This window comes from Cottoperca gobio, chromosome 10 (assembly GCF_900634415.1).
Source record: "Cottoperca gobio chromosome 10, fCotGob3.1, whole genome shotgun sequence".
In the NCBI taxonomy this organism is placed as follows: domain Eukaryota; kingdom Metazoa; phylum Chordata; class Actinopteri; order Perciformes; family Bovichtidae; genus Cottoperca; species Cottoperca gobio.
The window spans coordinates 15,151,156-15,176,274 of record NC_041364.1 but is presented as its reverse complement, the minus strand read 5'-3'; the positions used below and the strand labels follow the sequence as shown (position 1 = coordinate 15,176,274).

General features: G+C 38.4%; 2 protein-coding genes across 8 annotated transcripts in view; both read right to left on the bottom strand.

Moving 5' to 3' along the window:
* atrx (ATRX chromatin remodeler) overlaps positions 1–5,614 on the bottom strand; it is a 34,225-nt gene extending 28,611 nt beyond the window's left edge. For 2 of the 3 annotated variants that reach the window (XM_029441095.1, XM_029441094.1), the window contains exons 1-8: positions 5,400–5,614; positions 3,796–3,857; positions 3,606–3,655; positions 3,379–3,500; positions 3,213–3,293; positions 2,931–3,040; positions 2,744–2,811; positions 59–2,457 (exon numbers count right to left, since the gene is read on the bottom strand). In XM_029441095.1, coding sequence (XP_029296955.1) covers positions 59–2,457; positions 2,744–2,811; positions 2,931–3,040; positions 3,213–3,293; positions 3,379–3,500; positions 3,606–3,655; positions 3,796–3,852 — 2,887 coding nt within the window. In that variant the 5' untranslated portion in view covers positions 3,853–3,857; positions 5,400–5,614. The remainder of the gene's footprint in view (positions 1–58; positions 2,458–2,743; positions 2,812–2,930; positions 3,041–3,212; positions 3,294–3,378; positions 3,501–3,605; positions 3,656–3,795; positions 3,858–5,399) is intronic. The other variant, XM_029441092.1, reaches the window with a different exon arrangement.
* A 3,582-nt stretch (positions 5,615–9,196) lies between these two features.
* On the bottom strand, positions 9,197–24,449 carry kif3a (kinesin family member 3A). 5 transcript variants are annotated; one of them, XR_003832918.1, is made up of 19 exons: positions 24,269–24,447; positions 22,448–22,712; positions 22,066–22,210; positions 21,319–21,403; positions 21,023–21,128; positions 20,443–20,582; positions 20,093–20,290; positions 19,716–19,890; positions 19,515–19,613; positions 17,099–17,107; positions 16,386–16,542; positions 16,023–16,203; positions 15,294–15,404; positions 14,948–15,073; positions 13,973–14,026; positions 13,797–13,865; positions 13,550–13,680; positions 11,683–12,653; positions 9,197–9,337 (listed from the first exon to the last, which is right to left on the bottom strand). XR_003832918.1 is itself a non-coding variant. In XM_029441426.1 (18 exons), exons 1-18 carry the CDS (start codon positions 24,272–24,274, stop codon positions 12,605–12,607), a joined length of 2,106 nt encoding a protein of 701 aa, XP_029297286.1. In that variant the 5' UTR covers positions 24,275–24,447; the 3' UTR covers positions 11,479–12,604. The 5 variants fall into 5 exon arrangements, 4 of the variants coding, with proteins under 4 accessions (XP_029297286.1, XP_029297288.1, XP_029297289.1 ...); XM_029441426.1 differs by lacking the exon at positions 9,197–9,337 and having other exon boundaries at positions 11,479–12,653; XM_029441428.1 differs by lacking the exon at positions 9,197–9,337 and having other exon boundaries at positions 11,479–12,653; positions 17,099–17,104.
* Positions 24,450–25,119: the final 670 nt, after the last annotated feature.

Here is a 25,119-nt window from a genome sequence, read left to right as displayed (position 1 = left end):
CCTATAACTATTGGACACTGAGCACCACAAAACACTCCTCTCTTCTAGACCAAATTACCTGAGGATTGACGGAAAGCGCCACTTCCTCCCACCACGTTATCCTCCACAATGGGTTTGATCTTTTGCTCATCACTGTCCTCTCCAGAGTCACCTTCAGCCTGCTCCTCCTCCTCTTCATCTTCACTGGAGGACGACTGCAGCTTGGCTGCTTTGGGGCTTCCTCCCTTGCGCTTCTTTTCATATGACCTTCTCAGCTTGGATGCCTTCTTCTCAGGTGAGCTTTTGCCTTCCTCTTTTGCTTCATCTTGTTTCTTCACACGGCTAGATCTCCTCTTCCCTGTGGCCACTTTACTCTTTTTGTCCTTCTCCTGGTCTGAGTCGGAGTTGGTGGCTTCTGAGGCATTCTGTTTCTTCTTCTTCTTCTTGGACGTCTTTTTACTTTTGTTCCCCAAGTCTGAATCAGAGCTTTCAGACTTCCTTTTGCGTTTGGACGCTTTATCCGTATCCTTTGTGGAAGTGTTGTTTAGTTTGAATAAACACTTTTTAGCACTTGCGTTTCCCTGTTCATCATCGGTGCTGCGGCCCGCTGCAGCTTTCTCCAGCAGTATGTTAGGAACTTCGTCCGAGTCTGATTCCTTGGTCTCCTCCCTATCCTCTTTTTTGGTGTTTTTGGATTTCTTGGAGGATTTGGCTGTGCCCTTACGATCTTCCTCTGACTCTGACTCGGAGGACTCTTCCTTGCCTTTATTCTCAGCCTGCTTCCTCAAGGGAGTGGTCTTCAGTCTACTAGAGCGACGGCTGGGTGGTGGACTGACTGTTCCATCTACTGCATCTTTCTCCTTTTCACTTTCTTTTTTACCCTTTTTTTGCGTCTTCCCATCCTTTTCTCTGTTTTTGGACCAAGAGGGCCTTGCACCACGTGTCGTCACGACAGGCACAGGAGTCAGTTTGACTATGAGGTTCTTCACCTTGGGCTGGGGGGATTTAGAGACTGTCGAGTTTCCATTTGACTTTGTATCAGCGTCTGTGACCATATCAGTGTCAGTCTGTGAGAGCATGGTGGAATCTGCAAGACTCTCCACCATCTGAAAAAGCTCTTCGGGAACTGAAGGAGGCACAGACATAATGTCGTGATCCAGGGACATTTCACCAGTTGACATTAGCGTTTCCTCACATTCTTCAGTTTTAATTTTCTTTTTGGTTACATCAGTTTCAGTTTGGCTGTCTTTCATTTCAGTCTCATCTGACACTTGATCATTGTCATTATTCTGCTCCATGTCAGCCTCCTCTGCTGTTACGTCAGCTTCCTCTGCCGTTACATCAGCTTCCTCTGCCGCTACGTCAGCCTCCTCTGCCGCTACGTCAGCCTGCTCTGCCTTGATCTTAGCATCCTCAGCCACGTCAGCCTCCTCCTCAGCCGCGTCATCATCCTCCTCAGCCGCTACGTCATCATCCTCCTCAGCCGCTACGTCATCATCCTCCTCAGCCGCTACGTCAGCATCCACCTCAGCCGCTACGTCAGCATCCACCTCAGCCGCTACGTCAGCATCCTCCTCAGCCGATACGTCAGCATCCACCTCAGCCGCTACGTCAGCATCCACCTCAGCCGCTACGCCAGCATCCACCTCAGCCGCTACGTCTGCATCCTCCTCAGCCGCTACGTCTGCATCCTCCTCAGCCGCTACGTCTGCATCCTCCTCAGCCGCTACGTCTGCATCCTCCTCAGCCGCTACGTCTGCATCCTCCTCAGCCGCTACGTCTGCATCCTCCTCAGCCGCTACGTCCTCTTCTGCCACTTTATCCACATGGTCGTTTTCTACAGGGGTCACAACTTCAGTGCTCTTCTTTCTCAAAATATGTTGCCCTTCGTTACCATTCTGCAACTCCATGTTTTTTAATTCAGGGCCCAAGGCATCCTCCAAAGCACTGTGTGCTTTTTTCAAATCAGCAAGCACGGCCTTGAAGGCTTTCAAATGCCGATACCTGGTAGACTTATCTTCCTGCTCCTTAGCTGACTGCTGGATGAACTGGATGAAAGTATGGTTCAGACCCGTTGTAGTTTCAACAAGCTTTTTTGTTTTCTTAATAAGTTCTTTGGGTACCTGCAGTTTTTTGTAGGAGAATGACATGGTCCCTGAGCCTTCGGTGTGTTCTTTCCCATTAACAACTGCCTTGTGCTCTTTGACGTCTTTATTCTTGTGTCTCCTGCTCTCCCGTTCCTCACTTTTGTCCGGTTTTCGTTGCTTGCATTGAAGTTCTTGTTTTTCTATGACGCCGTGGCATTTGGAGACCAGATCCTGAAGGGGCTCTGACCTGCAGACATAGCAGTGCCACTTTGAGTTCTCATCAGTAATGACAGACAGCTCCTTCCTGCCCAGGTTGCGCAGGATGCACTTCTTGCAGAAAGCGTTGTTGCAGTAGTCACAGCAGATGAGCTTGCCACCTTCAGCGCACCACCTGGGGAGGAAAAGTTCAACTTCAGTTTCAGGGTATAAAGCAAATAAATTATTTTCTTACATTGAATGTTTCCTAAAAGTATTGTCTAAAATGACACAAAAATTAAGCTTTCATGTGAAGCAATAATAATCATGGTCATATCAGTTTAATGACATTTTCTTTTGAGATACCGAGCCATGCCTACGATGTTAGACTTCATATCTTATTAGTTCTATTGTGCATCTTGTCACTATAGTTGAACAAATAAACTAACGTTTTGTTGGTCTGTAAAATGCTTTATCCTTACCTGCACTGCTCATCCATCCCATCAGAGTCTCTGTTAATGTCATCACTTGTGTAATAATTGTAACATGACTAGAGGAAGAGGAAACAATTTGATCACACATCAAGAATGGAAAGACAGAAAAATGTCCGTGTGAAACTTCCCTATAATAGTAATGAATTATGTGAAATTAATACTTGAACTTTCCTACCTTGCAAATAAGTACTTTGAGTGCAGGATGCTCGTACACAGAGTTGCGCTGAAACTGGTTTACTTGTTTTCCACAGGCAGTGCAGTTTACTTTCTTCTGCAGGGTATCATCTGTGATAAAGAGAAAATAAATTAATATTAGCCACTTTCTTCCAAGGCTGCTACAAACAATTATTTTCATTATCGAATTATTACTTTTAGGCTTTTCAATCTATTCACATTAAAATCCTATGTATGTTTTCTCATATCAATGGGAAGTTTCCAAATAATTAAATTAAGTCACCTGTATGTTTCGGTTTGAAATCCACTCTGAGCTTCATGGCGCCTTTATTTTCATTCCCAGATGGCCTCATCACTAAAGTGCCTACTCGGAAGCAAAAGAGTCTCAAATCAGCAATCTATTCTGCATTAACATTATCTTGATCAAAACGAACCTCTATCGTTCATACCTTTAGATACGCTGCTTGTGTTATTGTCTGAAGGATTGTCAGAAGTGGCACCTTCATTTTCACTCTCCGCCGACGAGTCGGGTCCTTTCGCTCCACTGTGCTTGGCCACAGAAGCCGGCTTCCTAAAATGAGTTGGTACATATAATTTAATGTTTCAAGCTGTGTCAGTGTGAACTCTTTTGAAAACAAAACCCCAACAGCCACGTTTAAGAAAGGTTGCTCCTCACCTCTTGTTGCGAGAAGAGGAAGACTTCATATTTTCCGTTGAGCTACCAGGCTGACGAGAATACAAGATTTATGTTAATAGCTTGACAATTAAGAACAAAAACAGTAAATATGTGTCTTTATTGATTATGCCTTTATTTTATTTTTTCAGTATAGTAAACAGTCAAATCACATTGTTTGTAAGATTCTTACCTCCTCTGCTTTTTCTGACATTTGGTCTTGGTGTGATTCAGAAGAAGCCAGACTCATTTTACCTGGAGAGAAAATTGAAGATATGTTTACCAAGAACAAACTAATGTTGTACCATATCCAAATTACAGAGAATTTAGTTTGTAAATACATAGATGTGCCTTTTTTACAGTGATGGTCAATGTAAAGACAAAGAAACATGCTGTGTTTTTATGTTCCAGGTATTTAACGGTCCTTGATATTACAATTCCACCGTTTCTGTATTTCAAGAGTTTGTGTTTACATTTCCACCGTTTGTGTATTTGATTAATTTCAAAAGCAGCTGAACTCCTAAATTACATTTGAGATAGTTTTCTTTCATTTCCTCTCAGGTTTCCTGGCACAAGAGTCAAAGCTAAATTATTCCACTGAAGGACAAGCATGAATTAAGCACAGATTGTATAAGGACAGCAAAGAACAGATTCAAATGTAACACATCATGAAAATGAAAGAGGCAATAAACAGCCAATGTACATGACATTAGATGTTTCAAATTCACCTACCTATTTTTATATTTTCATTATACAAAACAATTGCATTGACAAAAAAATCTGTGAACATTAGTCATATTCATGTAATATGTTAAAGAAAGATTAGTATTTACACATAATTATAATCTATAATATAGTGGACATGTCTTCTCCAGACAGTTACGCAAAGTCAAAGATTGCGGACACTGTTTGGGTTGTTGTTGTTGTTGTCAATCCATGGTGGAAACACAACTAAACTGCACTGACGACAGTTATTAAGCTGTTAATATTAACGATTGCAGCTGTTTTGTGATTATATATTCATACAATGTAAATCTGCGCGTTACCTCCATAATTTCACGTGCGTGTATTTTGGGAGACAGAGGCACGGCTGTTTATTGTGCCGTTTTGAGTCATCATAATGTGCTGATTAGATCACTAAGAGCGACGTTGAGCTATCACTCAGTGCTGCCAGCAGCAACCAGGCCTAACATTTATCCAAAATCCTGTGTTAGTCGAAGAAAAGGAGACCACTCGGCTTGCAAGCAGCGCGCGCTCTTGCATGGATAGCTTTGTGCTGCCTCTTTATCCCAAACGCAGTCTTTCTATGTTTTGACAACACAGGAACTCCTGCTTGTCAGGGATGCCAAGTTTAAGCTCGCTAACATTTGCAGGTTTAGCTGTGGCCGTTAATGCAGAACTACTTAGTCCCACTGCCCTACGCTGCCCTAGCAACATTGCAATCTCGGCGGTGCATTAAAAGGTCCAATGCATGGAAATGCACCGAAAAATGCAACGAGCGGGCCTTCCCTACCCTGATATACAAAGTAGCAATGTAGTTAACATTTAGCTAGCTACAAAACAAACCAAGTAATTGCATGTATACATACAAGAGTGTTATTTTTTGTATTATTAGACAAACATTATGTAATACACATAGGCCCATCTGAATCTGCGTGTGTACGCTTAAACATTGCCGGCTACAACTCGGCTAGCCTAGCATGCTAACTAGCACTCATGGCCCGGCTTGCAGTTACAGTAACGTTAATCAATGCACAATTGACTTGTCTAAACAAACAAGCTAAGCCGTGTTCCTACCTGCTTTTCACCGTCGTCATTTCTTAACTGACAGTTACACGTTTAGCTTTTTGGTATAGGTGGCCCGGTTCAATCCAAGCTGTAGATTTTCGATGGTGCGGAAGCGAGAATAGCCTGAGAATACAGAAACAACTCCGGTCAGGGTAGACAAAGCAAGGGGACCATCTTGCCGGATGGCTGTGGACGCGGTAAAATGGCGCATCTAGCCTAAATCCTGTGCGCCTTCCCATTGGCGGACCGCTCTCCCGCTCTGAGTGGTCCAGGCTCAGGAGAGCTTATTGATTCGTTCAGCCTGACGACGGAATGATTTTCTCTGGGAAGTAAAGTGCTGCTAGATGTATTTCCAATTCATTCATTTGCTGATACAGTAAAAGGCGCACTGTTTTGTGTATCCTATCCAAGCTCTAAAACATTTGGAAAACACACACCTCTATGTTTCTTTAAAGTTTCTCAACATGATGTAGCCATCTTAATATATAGATTAAAGAAATACAAACTTAAACAGTGGAAGTATTCAATACTTTACGGAAGTAAAGTACCAACACGGCAATGAAAAAAATATCCTGGTCCTGGATTAAAAAAGTCCACTTGAGTAAGAGTACAGAAGTATTGCCAACACAAAACAGTGTATAAGCAGCAGTGGTGGAAAGTAACTAAGTACATTTACTCAAGTGCTGTAATTTTGAGGTAGCCTACTTGTACTTTACTTGAGTATTTCCAATTTCTGCTACTTTATACTACTATTATTGTATGTATTGTATTGTATGTGAGGCAAATATTGTTCTTATAATTGTCTAATAATACATTTATTTCATACCTTTAATTACATTGCAGATACAGATAAATAATTAAATTATTTTTTATTAACAAATACATTATGATTTATTAATATAAATGATAAGACCCGGCAGTTGATATAGTAAAAAAAAAATGAAAAATAACATTTAGCAGCTTCAACATTAAAGTAATGTGCATATTAGTGAATCAATGATTATACATTATTGTGAGTATTTTTACTTTTATTTATTTTTTAAGTTAAGTATATTTTGATGCTAGTACTTTTGTAGCTACATTTACTTAAGTAACATCTTGAATGCAGGACTTGTAACAGAGTATTTCTACATTGCGGTATTGCTAATTTTACTTTAGTAAGAAAGAATGTAAGTAAGCAGGAGGAAAAACACCTAAATTCTGCAGTAGAAATTGTTTTAAATCTTTGCTTTCTATGTGAAATGTTGGCTCATTTTACCTCTTTGTGCCTCAAACAGTTATATTATTAAAACCATCTGAAAAGTTTTGAAGGGAAATGTTTTTTTTAGTGGAACTGCATTCATAGTTATCTGAAACATGTCAAGGGCCCACTACTAATTGGTAAGGTATTCAAAGGCCGAAAAAGGTTGGGACCCACCGGTTTTCTTGGATTGTAGTTAATAAGCTTATACAATTTTATGAAAATGTGTATTCTGAAGTATAACATTACAACTTTCTAATTGCACAAAAGTAAAAGAACATGGTTATTTGGACTATTATATCTGCTTGGATATCTCTTTATATAAACTGCATTGGTGTGAATATTGTGAATCCTGTAAATTACAAAATATCCCCTGAAGATGGGGCTCTTCGCCAAGGTTGTCAGTGGAGTAAAATGTAGAGAATGTGAATGCAAAGAACTCAAGTTCAGCTAAAACTTCCCGTCACTCTGCTCCTCTGCAATCTTGTAAATAATTCATATTAAAACTGAACTTCTGACTTGTGTAATGGCCCGTTTTATCAGACAATTAACCAAACATGTTGCAATTTCAGTTAAGACCTGCTCATGTGGTCTGTCTTTGACATTATTGATATGATTGTGGCAGCCAACACCAGTAATATTTTACTTACTTTATTTTAATTTTAAGTAGGCTAAAATGATATATTTATATATAGGTGTCATTTGTTTTATTTCAATAATAACAACGTAATTCTTCTGTTAAGAATAAGAGTAAAAAGGAAACTAAAGCTGACAGGAGTTACATCTGTCAGAAAAACTTCCCATGTGTTAACTCACCACAGTGATTTTGGCATGTTATAATACAAGTGTTTCTAATAATATCAATTCATTAATTATGTGACAGTTACAATTATTTATTGGTCATTAGATGTTTAATGTCATATTCCATATACTTACACATTAAGACAACCTTCACAAGGTATTAAGACAAGGTGATGACCAGCAACACTTGGTGGGAGCTTTGCTGATGGGGGATAAGCAGGTAATTTCTGATAATAGATGATGTCACGTACCAATAGTGGAAAATGTGATTGTAAAACAGATAAAAATCTTTCTTTAATCCTTATTTGGTGTTTTCCTCTGACGTGTATAGGCTACTGTGGTTTAGGTGTCAGCATGATGACAATATATAAGTAGCAACACAGAGTGTGTAGGGTATTACATTCTTCTGTTCAAGCTAACAGTGCTGGCTCACAGTCTCTTTCGACATGAAGAACTTCAACACTCTGAGTCTTACACTGATGATGATGGTCGTGATGGTCTACGCAGCATCACTACATTTGAAAGACCCTCTGCTGCATCAGATTTTTGAATCGGCCGGGGTCCTAAAAAGGTCCCTGAATAAGGTAAGAAAACAAACTACAAAACCACATGTAATTGGTTTGTTTGTGTTATAATATGCTGACTTTTTATTATCTTGTCATTGAAGGACTCAGAAATATATGTGGACAAAATACCAGAACGAAAGACATGTGAGGTATGTAGGAAATCTTTTCTAATCAATGTGATTATTGTACACAACACTTGTCTGACATAAATGCAATTTCCACACTGTTGCATGGAACTCCTGAAGATGAAGTGTAACTGCTTTCTTTATCATGTTCAGTCCTGACACCAGCCTGTTAAATATCATTACTGATTGGGCCTTTTTCTTTGCAGGGACAATTCTTCTGCTTGGCTGAGAAGGCTCTGGAAAAGGTCAAAGATTCGTTAGACAAAGAGAATGCAGAAAAACTCATCAACGAGCTGGATCAATACAATAAGGTAAAGAGGAATTCAGTGGGATTGAAAACTCTTTAGTTCTTAACTAAAACAAAATTCATGAATAAAATTTGACTCTAAAGGCATCCGCTTGTTCTAACAATGAATATGCTCTTTAATGTCCAATAAGTTCTCTTGCACTTTAGTTCTGTGTTCCTCTTTGTTGTGCGCTTAAAAATGTCAAAATCATTTTCTTTCAGCAAATGAATAACACTTGTTCCGAGAACAAAGGCGGAGAATATCGCATGCAAAGATTTCTGAAGGACATCCAGTACTGTTCAGGGAATGCAAAGCTGAACATTTCAAGTGTGTGATTTGTATAATTTAAGTAATGAATGTATATTTTAAGTTATTTCTATTTATTGTCAAATATAATGTATATTTTCATACATATGTTATTTTTGTATTTATACATCAATAAATTATAATGGAAAAGTGCTTTGTTGTCAAAGTCAGTATTTTTCCCAGCATGCCTGCTTATAATGTTTTAGGTATCAGTGATTCATCCTCATCATTCAAGTAAAACTGTCCAGTCAACCAGTAACTGCTGTTTCACACTAAAGAATAAGACTTTTGAACATGAGGCTACTTTTTAAAGACATCAATTACTTACTGGGTTTACAGATTCTCCAACAGTAAGAACTGCAATTCAAAAGAATAGATTTACATGTCACTATAACGTTTACATTATTATTTTTTAAACACCAATAAACGATTATGAATATCGACAATTTAATAATAAAACCGATTAAGCGCAACAAGAATGTGAGATAAAACGTGTAAAATAATTTAATAAATACAATAACCTGGGGTTTGGTGGATGTAAACATTTGACATACATTATGATACAAAATAAAACTTAGTTAGCCCCTACTACAGAACATCTTAAAATCTAATCCACAAAAACCTCCTACAGAATGGGGCTGCTCCACAAGGTTGTCAGTGGAGTAAAATGTAGAGAATGTGAATGCAAAGAACTCAAGTTCAGCTAAAACTTCCCGTCACTCTGCTCCTCTGCAATCTTGTAAATAATTCATATTAAAACTGAACTTCTGACTTGTGTAATGGCCCGTTTTATCAGACAATTAACCAAACATGTTGCAATTTCAGTTAAGACCTGCTCATGTGGTCTGTCTTTGACATTATTGATATGATTGTGGCAGCCAACACCAGTAATATTTTACTTACTTTATTTTAATTTTAAGTAGGCTAAAATGATATATTTATATATAGGTGTCATTTGTTTTATTTCAATAATAACAACGTAATTCTTCTGTTAAGAATAAGAGTAAAAAGGAAACTAAAGCTGACAGGAGTTACATCTGTCAGAAAAACTTCCCATGTGTTAACTCACCACAGTGATTTTGGCATGTTATAATACAAGTGTTTCTAATAATATCAATTCATTAATTATGTGACAGTTACAATTATTTATTGGTCATTAGATGTTTATGTCATATTCCATATACTTACACATTAAGACAACCTTCACAAGGTATTAAGACAAGGTGATGACCAGCAACACTTGGTGGGAGCTTTGCTGATGGGGGATAAGCAGGTAATTTCTGATAATAGATGATGTCACGTACCAATAGTGGAAAATGTGATTGTAAAACAGATAAAAATCTTTCTTTAATCCTTATTTGGTGTTTTCCTCTGACGTGTATAGGCTACTGTGGTTTAGGTGTCAGCATGATGACAATATATAAGTAGCAACACAGAGTGTGTAGGGTATTACATTCTTCTGTTCAAGCTAACAGTGCTGGCTCACAGTCTCTTTCGACATGAAGAACTTCAACACTCTGAGTCTTACACTGATGATGATGGTCGTGATGGTCTACGCAGCATCACTACATTTGAAAGACCCTCTGCTGCATCAGATTTTTGAAGCGGCTGAGGTCCTAAAAAGGTCCCTGAATAAGGTAAGAAAACAAACTACAAAACCACATGTAATTGGTTTGTTTGTGTTATAATATGCTGACTTTTTATTATCTTGTCATTGAAGGACTCAGAAATATGTGTGGACAAAATACCAGAACGAAAGACATGTGAGGTATGTAGGAAATCTTTTCTAATCAATGTGATTATTGTACACAACACTTGTCTGACATAAATGCAATTTCCACACTGTTGCATGGAACTCCTGAAGATGAAGTGTAACTGCTTTCTTTATCATGTTCAGTCCTGACACCAGCCTGTTAAATATCATTACTGATTGGGCCTTTTTCTTTGCAGGGACAATTCTTCTGCTTGGCTGAGAAGGCTCTGGAAAAGGTCAAAGATTCGTTAGACAAAGAGAATGCAGAAAAACTCATCAACGAGCTGGATCAATACAATAAGGTAAAGAGGAATTCAGTGGGATTGAAAACTCTTTAGTTCTTAACTAAAACAAAATTCATGAATAAAATTTGACTCTAAAGGCATCCGCTTGTTCTAACAATGAATATGCTCTTTAATGTCCAATAAGTTCTCTTGCACTTTAGTTCTGTGTTCCTCTTTGTTGTGCGCTTAAAAATGTCAAAATCATTTTCTTTCAGCAAATGAATAACACTTGTTCCGAGAACAAAGGCGGAGAATATGAGATGCAAAAATTTCTGGCGGACATCCAGTACTGTTCAGGGAATGCAAAGGTGAAAATAAAAACGACCAGGAGTGATTTGTACCATTTAAGTAACAAATGTACATTTTAAGTTATTTCTATTTATTGTCAAATATAATGTATCTTTTCATACAAGTTATTTTTGTATTTATACATCAATAAATTATAATGGAAAAGTGCTTTTTTGTCAAAGTGAGTATTTTTCCCAGCATGCCTGCTTATAATGTTTTAGGTATCAGTGATTCATCCTCATCATTCAAGTAAAACTGTCCAGTCAACCAGAAACTGCTGTTTCACACTAAAGAATAAGACTTTTGAACATGAGGCTACTTTTTAAAGACATCAATTACTTACTGGATTTACAGATTCTCCAACAGTAAGAACTGCAATTCAAAAGAATAGATTTACATGTCACTATAACGTTTACATTATTATTTTTTTTTAAAAACACCAATAAACGATTATGAATATCGACAATTTAATAATAAAACCGAGAATGCGCAACAAGAATGTGAGATAAAACGTGTAAAATAATTTAATAAATACAATAACCTGGGGTTTGGTGGATGTAAACATTTGACATACATTATGATACAAAATAAAACTTAGTTAGCCCCTACTACAGAACATCTTAAAATCTAATCCACAAAAACCTCTTACTAGTGCATTAAAACTAAGGCATACAGTATGTATAGTGTATTTCAATATAACACAAAGGGTTCTGACATTTGCAAATAAATAAAAAGATGACTTTCTTAGATTAGCAAATGGCACTAACAAAAGAGCTGGCTGGCATGCATGCCCCTATGCCCCTGACCTAAAAGAAAAAGTATTAAATGCACTTTTTAGTTGCATACTTGATGCTACATACCCTCCTCTTCTCGTTAGTGTTTCTTTGTTTCTCTCAATGACATGTTCATGATTTCTTGTATTCAATGGGAAGAAACACTAAGGCTACAGCTTGTGCTCAGAGCAGAATCATTTGCTTTAATTTAATTGAAAATACACCCTTAATTAGAATTAAATTATTATGTATTCATATCAGCATTGGCCGTTTAATATGAATTAGTTTCTCACAAAGCGGGAAATCAGTAACACAGAAGTTAGAACTTATTTGGTGTGTTAATTACACTCAACACATTTCAGAGGATATGAATGCAGTTTATGTCCACAACTCTCCTTTCAACATTTTCAGAGTGTTTTCAAAACCAATGATGTTGCAAGTGAAATATGTATATGGTAAATTCCTCCTTAATGCTGGAGGTGCCTAGGTTAAACAACTTACTTTTAATAGAAGCCGCTGTCGCTGAAATGCGTCCAAAGTGACATTAAAATGTTGAACATCCATAAAGAAGTCTTACACTATAATACAGTTAACAGGTCCTCTTGGCCAAGAGGTCGTAATCCTATCATAGGTGCAGCTCCGTCACATTTAAAACCATACCAGCTATACAGTGTATTCAGATAATCTTTTAAATAATGTTCAACAGTACATTTTTCAGACTCGACTAATGACTTATTTTCCTATGGTAACATGAAAGTTGCATTGAAACCAAGCTCCCCTCTACGCTGTCTTCACTGCAGAAGGGATTCGATGACAGCGTCTGGCTTTGCAGATCTTTTCCTGTGTGGAGATAAGATTCATCAACAACTTCAAAGAGCTTTCAGCTTTCTCATTTGTCAGAATAAAAGTATATCATGATAACGGCAAATCGCTTTCTATCAATACTCTATAAATGGACTAACCATACAGAGTGGCCAAACATCTGCAACCAATAACTCTTCTGTCTACTCATAAGAGTAAATGTTGATGTAGTGTAACTCAAGTACAGATGAAAAACTGTGTTAAACCACAATGCAGAGGAACTGAAATTTTCCTAGCAAGTAAAGTTGCAGACACCGGCTAACAAATAGAGTGTGAACACATTACAACAGAATCAGCGATATCAGATAGAGATCTGATGTGAAAAAAAGCATAGTTCAAATGCAAACCAAGAAAGATTAGTGTCTCCAAGACGCATATATAATCATAACCTCTCACATGATAAGTAAAAGCAAAAACCCCTCAGAATTTTTTATCTTGCGCAATTAAAAAGAACGCGTTGAACTTCTGATCACTGATCTGAAAGATCTGTAAGAGTCAGGGAGCGGCGTCTATGAGAGCCTGTAAAGACTCGCTTATAGTAAATCCATGCAAGACATTCATGTGTTTGTGTTAGTTCGACTGATAGTTATTAACTAGCCTGCTAAACTGTTATTCTTGCAACTTAACTGCTAAACTGTACAAGTTGGTGGTCTTGTATTTTTTGAAAGCTACAAAGCAGCTTCAGTTTCATAAGCCCCTATCTGTAGAGCCAACTTCAATCCAAGTGTACTAAATCACATCCGCATAAGAGAATCTTACAAAAATGACAAACGTAAAGGCAAAATACTGATGAAAGAAACAAGCTATGAGAAACTACACAGTGGACTGGAATATTAGTAGCTTCAGTCTGTCTGTGGTCTGTGTAAGTAGATTACCTTCTTCCAGTCTTGGGCCGGCCACTCTTGCCACTTTTAGAGGTTCTGGGTCTCTCTAGTTTCATCAGTGACTGCCGCATGCTCTCCTCTGTGTAGGCCAGATAAACATGGGACAGATCCACCTCAAATGGCTAGAGTAGGCAGAGAGAGAGGTCAACGATACATTGTCAAGGAGGGACAAAAAATACAAATATCAGGATCATCAATCATTACGCAAAAACAATCTCAGGTAGGAACAAAAACTCACATCTTTTTCTTTTTTGTCTGGAGCAGGGGTCTGTTTTCTCATATTGTTGCCAGTGTATGCCACACATTTCTGAAAGACATAAGAGACACACATCACTGACAAGGCTCCTTAACTCAGAGGTTGACCTTTAAATAGCAAACCACAGTGTGTGTATGAGTTATGCAAAGTGAGTTCACCAGCTGCCATTCTCCAATGTCTTCATTCCAGTGCACGTAATTCTCTATCATCTCCTACACAGGAAAACATGAGAAAATATTAAAACTAGAAGCGAGGAGAGACAATGTGACTGATGCAAAAGCTCCGTAACCAGTTAATATGAGCCAACCACAGAGCTGCACTGTCAGAAGGTTACTGCAGGTAATGCAAGTAATTCTGCAATTCTTACACCGGTGTCACATGCAAGAAATAACTATTACTAATCCAGTTGTTCTTTTTATATCTGTGGTTTATTTGTGCGTGTTCGGAGGTGCAAACCTGCAAAAATATATTGTGTTGTACAAAGAGTGCACCCTGCTAGAAGATCATGATTTGGTGGGTTAATGAGGTGAGTGATGAACAAGCGGAGGGTCGCCGGTTCAAGTCCCCAAACGGACCAAGTATGGAGTGTGGACTGTTACTTTGAGAGGTGCTAGTTCACCTCCTTTGCACTGTAGAGGTGCCCTTGAGCAAGGCACCCGACCCCAACACTGCTCCCCTGGGTGCCCACTGCTCCTAATACTAGGATGCGTTAAATGCAGAGTGTAAATGTTACTGTTAGTGCTGTGCTTTGCTGTGGACATGTGTGACGAGTTCTATGAGGTTCTTTACATAAAAGAAAGAGAGAAAAAACCATAAGCATACATTTCTGCATAAATCTTATAGTTGATACATTTATACTGATTTTCAATGGATCAACTGTATTATTATTATTGTGTCCAGTTATTACACATAGAAAAGTAAAAACAGCTATATGGATAAAAAATTAACTGTTCCAACACAAGCTAAATAAAGTGAAAGGATGTCAGTGACAATGGCAGTTTTTATTTTATGGCTCTTCTTTGTGTGTTCTGAGCTGAAGGAATAATACGAGTCGTAGGTATTGAGAAAAGGCAAAATACTGAAAATGAGACAGAGTCGTAGTGCTACAGATGTAAGTACACAAACAGACACACCTGGTATTCTTGGGGAATAAAGTTGTCTATGATGAGCATCTGGAGCCGCAGCTCTCGACTCAGCTGGCGGATGTTCTCCAGGAGGCCCTCGATCTCTCTGTGATGCTCTTGCTGCAGATCTGCCATCTAACAGACCAAACACATCAACCGCAGTGGATCAATTTGTTTTGTCCCCCTGATCAATCAAGACCAACTTAAACCGTGTGTGGAGTTTCATCATTTATCAGTTTAGCTCGGATTGGATTTTTTAAAATAAAAAATAAAACAGTTATGGGTGAAATTATCCTATTGTTCCGACACACGCATGTTCATCTCTCTCAGTGTTACTCCTTTATGTTATGCTTACTTCTGATTTGGCAGCCATCAGCATGGTCCATACTTTCTTCAGCTTCTTGGTCTTTCCTTGGGCCTCCTCCTGCAGACTTGTGTACTTCTCTTCTATGTCCAGACGTTCTTGCTGTTTTATGAGGGAGAGGGATCAGTGATCATACAGAAGCAAACAAGCTGTATTCGGTGGTCATGACTGAAGAGCCTACATAGATAAAAGGTCAGAAGTCAATATAATGTCTTTAAAAATCCTGATGTTTGCATCACTTCAAACTGAAAGGAGATGAGTCCTATTTGGCATTTCTCTGAACGGTGCTTTTTACACATACACAAAGAAAGTGAGAGACTGAGTAGGAGCTTCTGAGCATATTTCCCAACCACAGTGATGCAACCATTCCAAAGCTCGCGTTGAGATTGATACCTCATGTAGACTGTGGTATCTGATGTCTTATTTGGCCAACCACTGTAGCAGAGTTGTAGACAGCTGATGTCGGATGGTACGTTTTTTTCACCCTGTTAGTGGGTGTGTGTGTGTGTGTGTGTGTGTGTGTGTGTGTGTGTGTGTGTGTGTGTGTGTGTGTGTGTGTGTGTGTGTGTGTGTGTAATAACAGCACAACCGTGAAAGATGCACAGATGTGAAGTTGAGATTAAATTGAAGGCAGAGATCAAAGATAGGTGTAGTGTGGGTAAGACTTGGCTTGGCTGCTGGTGTAAGCCTTTGGCAATTTTTTGGGTTATCTACCCTTACCTCTTTCTCCTCCAGCTCCCTCCGCAGCTGCTCCGCTCTCCTGCGACGTTCTTCCAGTTCATTATTGGACTCTTGCAAAAGCTTCTCCTGCTCCTCAGCCTTGGCCAAGAGGTCCACCCCGCCCACAATCACCTTCTTCTCCAAGGCCGACAATTTATCCAGCAGAAGGTGATGCTCCTGCCTAAAAGGGTTAGAGGTGGATCAGGGATCACATGAGCGGCTAACACATACACATACACACACACACACACACACACACACACATCCACTTACAATTAAAAGGACATTACACATGATTTGTATCATCATGAATACCATATTACCAAAGTTAGTTTGTTTTTTGTTTTTTCCCCATGGACTCACTGAGCTTTAAGAAGGTCCTTCTCCCTCTTCTCCAGCTCTGCTCTGGCCTTGTTTCTCTCCTCCTCCTCCATGTCCAGCTTGGCCTCCAAGGCTTTTCTTTCCTCTTCAATCTTTGCCTGCATCTCCACCATCTTGTCTGGAGAAACCTTCTTCCTCCCTTGAGACACACAGGGGGAACCGTAGTGTCTTTAATTGGCAGGTTGTTTTGGATGTAGAAACTTCAGTGTATAGGTTACAATGATTTCAATGCAGATTAATTCAATCTATACTGTGGTTTTAAGTCAGCATTAGTATTATTTAATATGTGGCATTTAAGATCATACATTTTGCACTACAGATGTCAAATTCATGTTTGTTTTAAGGAACCTCAGTCTTCGAGTGAGTGCCAGTGAGATCAAGCTGAACAAAGCTCTAACTTGCCAATGTACAATATTAAATAATTGTTAGTGTAAGCAATATTTGAAAATAAAGGAAACTATATATTAAGTGCAAGATTCTCTTAGTGACATGGTGGCTATGAAGGTGAAGAGTATGAGACACATGGGTGGAAGTTACATATGAACAGACAAAAAAATGTTAAGTTATTAAACCGTTAATCTCTGTTATGAGATTAGTCAGAGTTAGTAAAATAGCTACTGAAACACACGGCAGCCATCTGGATAATTTGCTAACCATTGCTACAGGACAGTAGGACTGTAGATTCTTACACCAACCTCTTTCTTCTTGAATTAAGAGGTGTATAGCAAGTCAGACAGGAGGCATTTGCACCAGGACGAGGAGAGAGCGAGAGAGAGAGGGAGAGAGAGAGAGAGAGAGAGAGAGAGAGAGAGAGAGAGAGAGAAAAAGAAGAGAGAGAGAGAGCAACACATTAGAGTGTGATCTCGAAAGTCTTATGACTCTACAGAGTGGAACACCACATATGGGTAAAGGAGTGGGAGAACAACAAGTCAAACAAGACAAAAGAGAGGTTTCAGTAATAATAACAAAATGCCATAGGAGAAGTGACAGCGGATAGACATGAGGCAAAAGAAACAAAACAAAAAACATCACTTTACATGATGAAATATGATGTGGGTGAATTGTGTCTTTGATGGACAGTCACGTCAAATGATTTGATGTCGGTCATGCGTGAAAAGAAGTAGGAGAAATTTGACTTCAGATTGTGCCGATTCTTTCCTTGGGTCATACGTTCACATTGAACTACACGGATCTGTCCCGAGAAATCCTAATCAACACTTGCACACCAGGAAACATTTGCAATAATTTTCATGTAAAGAAATTTGGGACATGGTGAGTAGCAGTGGGGGGGGGGGGGGGGGTGTCTGGGCTGTGAGCCTACAGGAGTGGCACAGACACAGGGAAAGTATAAAGCCCCTTTCACACATGTAGTGTAATCCATAAATGCTTTGGGAAAATTCACTCTGGCAATGTGCCTTCTCAGGACGTTAAACAGCTCAACTGTCAATTTAATGAAAGAGAATGTTACCCTATAGTTTATTTACTTTGGTTCAATAAAATAAAAATAACTCTTCTGTCCCTGAATCAATAATGCAACGTAAACTAGAAAGAGAGCACATTCTATCTAGTCTGCTGTCTAAAGTTGTTAATTTAATTGAAAAAACGTAGCAATTCTGCATTCAACACCTGGATCGTCTATATGCCTGAATATGTCTAAAATAACTTTTCCCCAAATACCACTAAAATCTTTTTAGTAAATGTTTGACATGTAATAGAATGAATAGATAATCTGAACAACACAAAAGGTTCAAAAACTGTGCTTTCTAATGTTAAGTCTAATCACAGCCTGTTGTATTATAATATGATTAATGTGCACCCACCTTCAGAAAGCTACACAATATCATACACTATCTAATAAGCAAAAGGGTAAATTATAAACCAGGCCAATCACTTGGAAATAATACAAAAAACCCCCTTAGAAAATCACCTACACACTTAACATAACATGAAAAAAAAAGTTTTCACAATTTTCAACGTTCATTCATTCTAACTGTTTACAAAATATAAACAGAACAACTGTGAACAGCTACAAACAGCATCCAAGCAAATCAGGAATTATAAAGAGAAATAAATGAACGTTGAAATAAAAGATAAGGTACATTTCCTGAGGGGAGCTACAGGGTGTTTGGACAGCTACTGGGGAGGCTGAAGTGGGGAGAAGCCTCCCAAAGCACTTGACAGCTTGATATCCTCCGGCAGTGATTCCACCATCTATCATGGTGTGAAGAAAATCTGGATTGGTCACGAGTGACTGACTCAGCATGAAATGCTTTGGGATAGAGGAGCTCAGTGTAAACACCAAAAACTATTTAAGAACCAGCCATTTTACAGGTTCCATGTGTGAAAAGGACTCACTATTCTGAGGTTTATCCTCAGTGGACTGAGAAAGAGCAAGCAAATTCTGACCTATTGCTGCTGCTGCTGCTTCTGCCACTGTCTGGAAAAGAAAAAGAGGAAGCACCCCTCCCACCAAAGCCCACAGTGAGAAATAAAATAGGTTAAGGTAGAGAGCCTCGCGCTTTCAGAGCCTAAAGCTGAATGTAGTTGTAGGATACAGCACAGCGCCATACTCACAGAAGCTGAATGATTTGGTTACTATTAATTCAGAGGAACTTAATACTAAAGTATTGGAAAGAATAATAATGAAAAACTGGAAAATATAAAAACATTGTGAACATTGTGAACATTGTGTCACAGGAACCGTGTCAGCATTGCAATATATTGTGATGACTTTATGTTTGTTGTCTGAGTGACCAATTTCCACTTAAAAGCAGAGAGGAATAGAAGGTGAGAATACAAGGGAAACTCCTAAATGAGAAGTGTTAGGTTTATGGAAACCTGTAAACAAAATGTAGCGCATAACTAGTGATCTAAAAGCAACTTCGCCTTGATAGTTATCTGAGGAAGTGAATGCTGACTCATTACAATTAACAAAATGACAAGAGATTAAACTAGATATACACAAATTAAACGGATGTATATCAAACCATTTGCAAAAACCACTGAATGAAAAAACACTTCCTATATGCTTATGAAGATTGCATAAACAGACTTTCAGTCCTTTGCTCTAATGCACACTTGCATCTGTGAGCATTAATTACAACTTCTTACCTCTTCTTCTCCTGCGGCCTTCTCCTGTTACCCTTCCTTCATCATCACCTTCATCCATCTCTTCTGACCCACTGCCCTCTGAGCCCGAGATCTCTTCACCTAGAATCGCACAAAACAACATTTTAAAAAGTCACAAATCAGTCTTAGAAAATAATACTTGTTATCCAAACAGCATGTTTCTTTGACTCTCTGGCTCATTACCTTCCACCAGTTTCTTCTTTAGCTCCTCAATTTCCTTCTGAAACTGGCGCAATAGGGCATCCTTGGGATCCTCATTGATCCTGGCTTTGTTCTTGATGTTTTTAGCTCTATTAGCGTAGCGAAGGGTACTGATGGTCTCATCATAGTTATAGTCTGCAGGGCCTATATTCGCACACTGGTGGGGAGAGGTATAATTAAAACAGCAATGCATGGCAAAATGCTTACAATTGACTAATACTCTGAAAAGCTCAATTTGCACATTTATTGCTGTCGGAAATGAAACATTTGTTGCTTAGAACACTTCCATTTCAAAAGAGAGTTTGTGGTGCAACTCTACCACACGTGCTTTCAGTACAGTTTTCAAACTTTCACTCTACCATCATGGTCTTGGAGTTTCCTCCTAGTGAGTCCTGCAGCAGACGGGTTAGTTTAGAGTTCCTGTAGGGCACGTGTGTGCTCTTGCCGTCCACCAGGGCAGAGATCACGTTACCCAGTGTGGAGAGAGAGAGATTGATCTTTGTCGCTTCCTTTAAACGCTGACCTGTGGCTCCAGTCTTGCCCTGTCTCTCCGAGCCCTGTAGGGGTAGGGTGGCGGATAGAATTGGTGGGGGTCAGATAGCTTACGGGAAATAAGGCATATCCGAGTTGCATTCGTATTATCTCATTTTCTAAGAAGCGGTTTATTTTTACACAGAACTTTCTGACATGTAAAGATACAGATACATACTGCAAGATCAACCAGATGAAGCTTCCCCATGCGCACATGCTGGTTTCCATCCACACCCTTTTCACTGCACTCGATGGTTATGGTGAAGATAGCATGAGAGCGGGAGCTGTGTTCATTCATGTTTGTGGCACCAACAGACCCTAAAACACAAGTAAATGTTATTTTGTCAGACAACATGACACATATGAGTATGCATGATTAACCTACTTAAGTATTTTAATGATTATCTCTGCACTTCAAGCATTTTCTCATTACAAACAGCATGTAAAGTACACAAGTAGTCTTTGCACATAAGCCTATTGCTTAATAGTTTACATTTAAAATAAAGAGATAATTACAGATTGTATTGTATGTAATGTGTACATTAATTAACTAAATCCACACAATGTTGTATATAATGAAGAACTGAAAGATTGCTTAAGCCTCTTTAATGTTCGTCTGTTTCCATTTATGCAAGCAAAGTGCTTCTGACTTGTGGTTTGACTGCATGTCGCAGAGATAAATATCTCAGGTCTAAATATCGGTATCTGGTTTTGTGGGTATCTATTTACTATTTCATGCAGTCAGTTATTCGTCTTACGGTTTTTGTGGCCCATCGTCATAATCCTGTCCATGTCGTCGGCATTGTTCACAACGTAACCAGAGAGGTCTTTAATGTACACGCCAACATCTGGTCTTTCTTTCACCTGTGATGAAATTTTTTACTTTTATCTAAAACAAACTGTAGTTAGCACTAAACAGGTAGTACGAGCACATCTATTCAGTTTCCTGTTTGTAACAATGACTGTACTGCCCTTAAAGACAGATCTTCTAAGAGTTTTTATTTGAATCACTCTATACAACTCGGTTTAGTGTTGGTTTGAAATATTGCTTTACCTCGAGCCTCTGCATCTGGTCCTTGCCCAACAAGTCTCGCACTTCCTCATTATAAATCTCAAGGTACGAAACACGAACCAAAAACCTGTGGACGTTAAATATGTATTCAAAGTCAGATCAATGCTGAAATGAAAAAATGCAAATAGCGAAATAGGCCTTTTTAAATACTTTTAAAATGTGTGCCCTTTGACAAGAACTCTGTTTACATGGAGCCTTTTATTCTGCTAATAAGATCTAAACGACTCCCATAAGAAGTCTAATCTGAATAAATATCTACAAAAAATGTAATTAATTTTAAAAGAGGTGGGCTAAACTTTCATAATCAGTTTAGTTTAACAGATGAAAAGTTGTTCTTTAAATGCTTTGTCCAAAAACTTTGTATTTCCTGAATATGCATGAGATCCCGCACAATTAGAAATGCACAACCCTCTCCACTATTATTTGTTATTTACACTTTCTCAAAGAAATCATCTTTTACTCACAGGGTGATACGAAGGGCTTGCTTTTAATTCAGTACAGTTAATTCAGATGAAACTCTTGCTTCAGTACATAACCAAGGCATTTATCAATAATAGTATCTAGCTCTGTCCACAGAACACTTTATTTCAAAACACTGCTTGTGTTTGAGTGTGCTAGAAAACTAAACAAGACAGCAAGCTTTCACTCAATTTGGCACTGATGTACACGCTGCCATTTGTCAGCTGGACTAATTATGTGTGTAGCCAAAATAGTTTTTGCAGATTTTACCTTGTGTCACCCTCTGCCTTGGCAATGTGACCAAAAACATGAGCAAAGGAGTTTGGGATTATCCCTCTGAGTTCTGGCACTGCTCTCACACCCTCCATGGTGAATGTCTTTCCTGTGCCAGTTTGCCCATATGCAAAAATGGTGCCTGAAATGGACAGCATAGCATACAATCACAGTGCCAGTATAGAATATGCTAATTAAAGATACAATGTTTTCATATTACATATACATATTACAGTTAATAATGTAAACACAAATTTGAGGATTAGATGTTTGAGTGTATTTTAAAATGCCTCTAGCATTTGATCTTTACACTAATGATGCACAATTTACAGCAATGGTTTATTAATAAAAGATATACGTTATGTCATATTAATCTTACCATTGTATCCCTCCAATACTGAGTCAATGATGGGGCGGGCGGTGAGATTGTAGACATCCAGCTGTTTGCTGTCTGGTCCAAACACAGTGTCAAATGTGAAGGTTTTAGGAGGCTCATGGGGAGTCTCCAGTTTGTTAACCATTATGGTCCCGCGGATCTCGTCCACATTGACGGCCTGTTTGTGGTTCATCATCTTCTCTTTCTGGTTGAAGGGACGACATCGCACCACCACCTTGACATTATCATTGACTTCAAGCTTATTGCTCTGAAAAAGAAAAAAAGATCGTAATAAGAGATAGTTATACCATAGGATGTAACAGTAATCAAGTATGTAGTGACAATTAACTAGGAAAACGACAATTTCAGTTGCCCTGATATAAGGGCGTAGCTGTCTAAAGTAAATAACATTGAGCAGTAAGTGTGCAGCTAGCTTAGGTCAGTGATTCTCAAAGTGGTGTCTGTGAAAAGTTTTCAGATTCATTCATTTAAATGATCATGATATAAAATCTTTTAAAAAAAAGAATGTTTACAAAAGGTTTCATAGGTTCAAAAGTTTTCAAATATTTAAATCGAAAATTGTTAATGGATCACATTATAATCTACCAAATTGTATATTCAGTGTTTTACTTTTTTTACCGCGGGATGACTTTGCAAAGTGTAAAAATGTGTTGTTTTTGATCATAAAGTAAAAGCCTTTGTAGATACACTATGATCAGTAAATTGAAACACACATGTGTAAATGATAAACTAATACTATTGTTGAAATTGCACCTTTTTTTCTTAAGAAATATCAGGTTGTTCATAAGGTTTTGTAAAAAGATTAAGTTTGAACATTATCAAAATTGTACTTTCTTACACTAAAACGAAGAGAAACATTTGGAGTTGTCATTATTTATAGGTTATTATGCTGTGGTTTTACTGGTCCGGCCCACTTGAGATCAAATTGTGCTGTATGTGACCCCTGAAATAAAATGAGTTTGACACACCTGGCTTATGTATTCACTCAGCAAGAGACACTTCAATTCACAATTGTCTTGATATATTTAAACGAGTGTGTGTGTGTGTGTGTGTGTGTGTGTGTGTGTGTGTGTGTGTGTGTGTGTGTGTGTGTGTGTGTGTGTGTGTGTGTGTGTGTGTGTGTTGTGAAATGCACTTGAAATTAGCCGTTTTATCTAAATGTGCCTTTGACAATTGGGTACAGTGTTACTTTCAGCTCATTTAATTGATGTCAATTGCATTGTATTTTGTGTTGAGATGGCAAATATATTTTTAATATGTCTAATATATTTCTAATTAATTTATCTTGTGTTGTTCTTTCACACAACTAAAACTATAGAAGTGTAAAAAATGGGTTAGGTCAAATTATTCCAAGGGACATACATGAGGTGGGTCCTCGGTATATTCCCTATCTTGTAACGGTTCCTTAGCTAAAAAACAATTGTGAACCTCTGGCTGAGGTGACTCGGTCAAAACCAAGCTAGCTAACGTTAGTCGCTTGAACGTTATCTGCCGTTTGCTGGGTTGCTAGGCAGGCAAACGCTAACGCTACTGACGTTGGAGATAACGTTAGCTAACTGGCTGACTAGAATAATAAATGGATAATTACATATTTGGGAAATTATTTTGTGTCAAAATTCCACACTGTTAACACTTCGTGTTAATGGATTGGGCAAAACCCAGCGTTGGGAACTGTGTACCATTTCCTTGTATCTACACGAACGTAAGCTAACGATGCTAACCGGTTAGCATCACATCAGTGAGGAAGGGAGGAACCCCATTGGAAACAAAACAATACAATTGCAAACAGGCTTGTCGACTTACCGGCATTGTGAGACCGCAGAAAGGCAATTATAGTATATGTATAATGACAATTAAATGTTTGTAAGGCTTTGTTTATTTGACTCTAGGTTAACCGAAGAATTTAAATGCCAGCGCAGTGCCCATATCAAAGGCTCACATCCGATAGCTTGTTGTCAGGTCTGTGTCAGAGTGCGCATGCGTTACAGGGGAAGGTCGGGCGGGGGGGGGGGTTCAGTCTAGTTAGAGAAACTGCTGCAGTGTACGAAGAAATTAAATATATCGGGGACATATATAGGCAAAGGTGGGAAGAACCAATATAAATGTACTGTAGGTGAGCAATAAAAATGCAGAAGTCCAATAGTCTAAAACTCCAAAAACTACTTGCAAGGCCCCATTAACTCCCCATTCCTCCCACTCTCTGTGCATTGTGTGTAACATTCCTGTGTTATAATAGGCCTACTGATTGGCCCAAAGTTTGATGTATGTTAATTTAATTATACATACATTCATTTGGCCTACTCTATGTGCAAAATGTTGAATTTTTGAAAGTCTTGAAACCTTTTGGCTAGCACTAGGCTTATAAATAAGTCCATATTAACATATTGCAGGTATATTGGTGTACTGGTAAATAAAGTCTTGAAGCTATTTGGGAACAGTGTCTTCATAACATAAATGAAGACAAAAAATTACAAGTACATTTTCCAGCTGTAATAGGTCCCACTCAGTATACATTCTTTAATAACCACATGCAAGGAATACTTACCAAAAAATGATATGTTTTTACGTATTTATGTGAAAGAATTAAATATAAATACAATGTTGTGACATTTCTTTAACTAATCAAATATTGATATTGTTATCATCCTCTTATT

Bases quoted from the DNA above. Each gene is read 5' to 3' on its own strand.
- kif3a (XM_029441426.1), bottom strand. The intron at 19,614-19,715 runs GTAATGAGCCAG...GTGCGATTCTAG, and splicing joins AAAGAAGAAACTGGTGGAAG to GTGAAGAGATCTCGGGCTCA. The intron at 14,027-14,947 runs GTGTGTCTGTTT...TTTCCTGTGTAG, and splicing joins TTATTCCCCAAGAATACCAG to GAGATGATAGAGAATTACGT.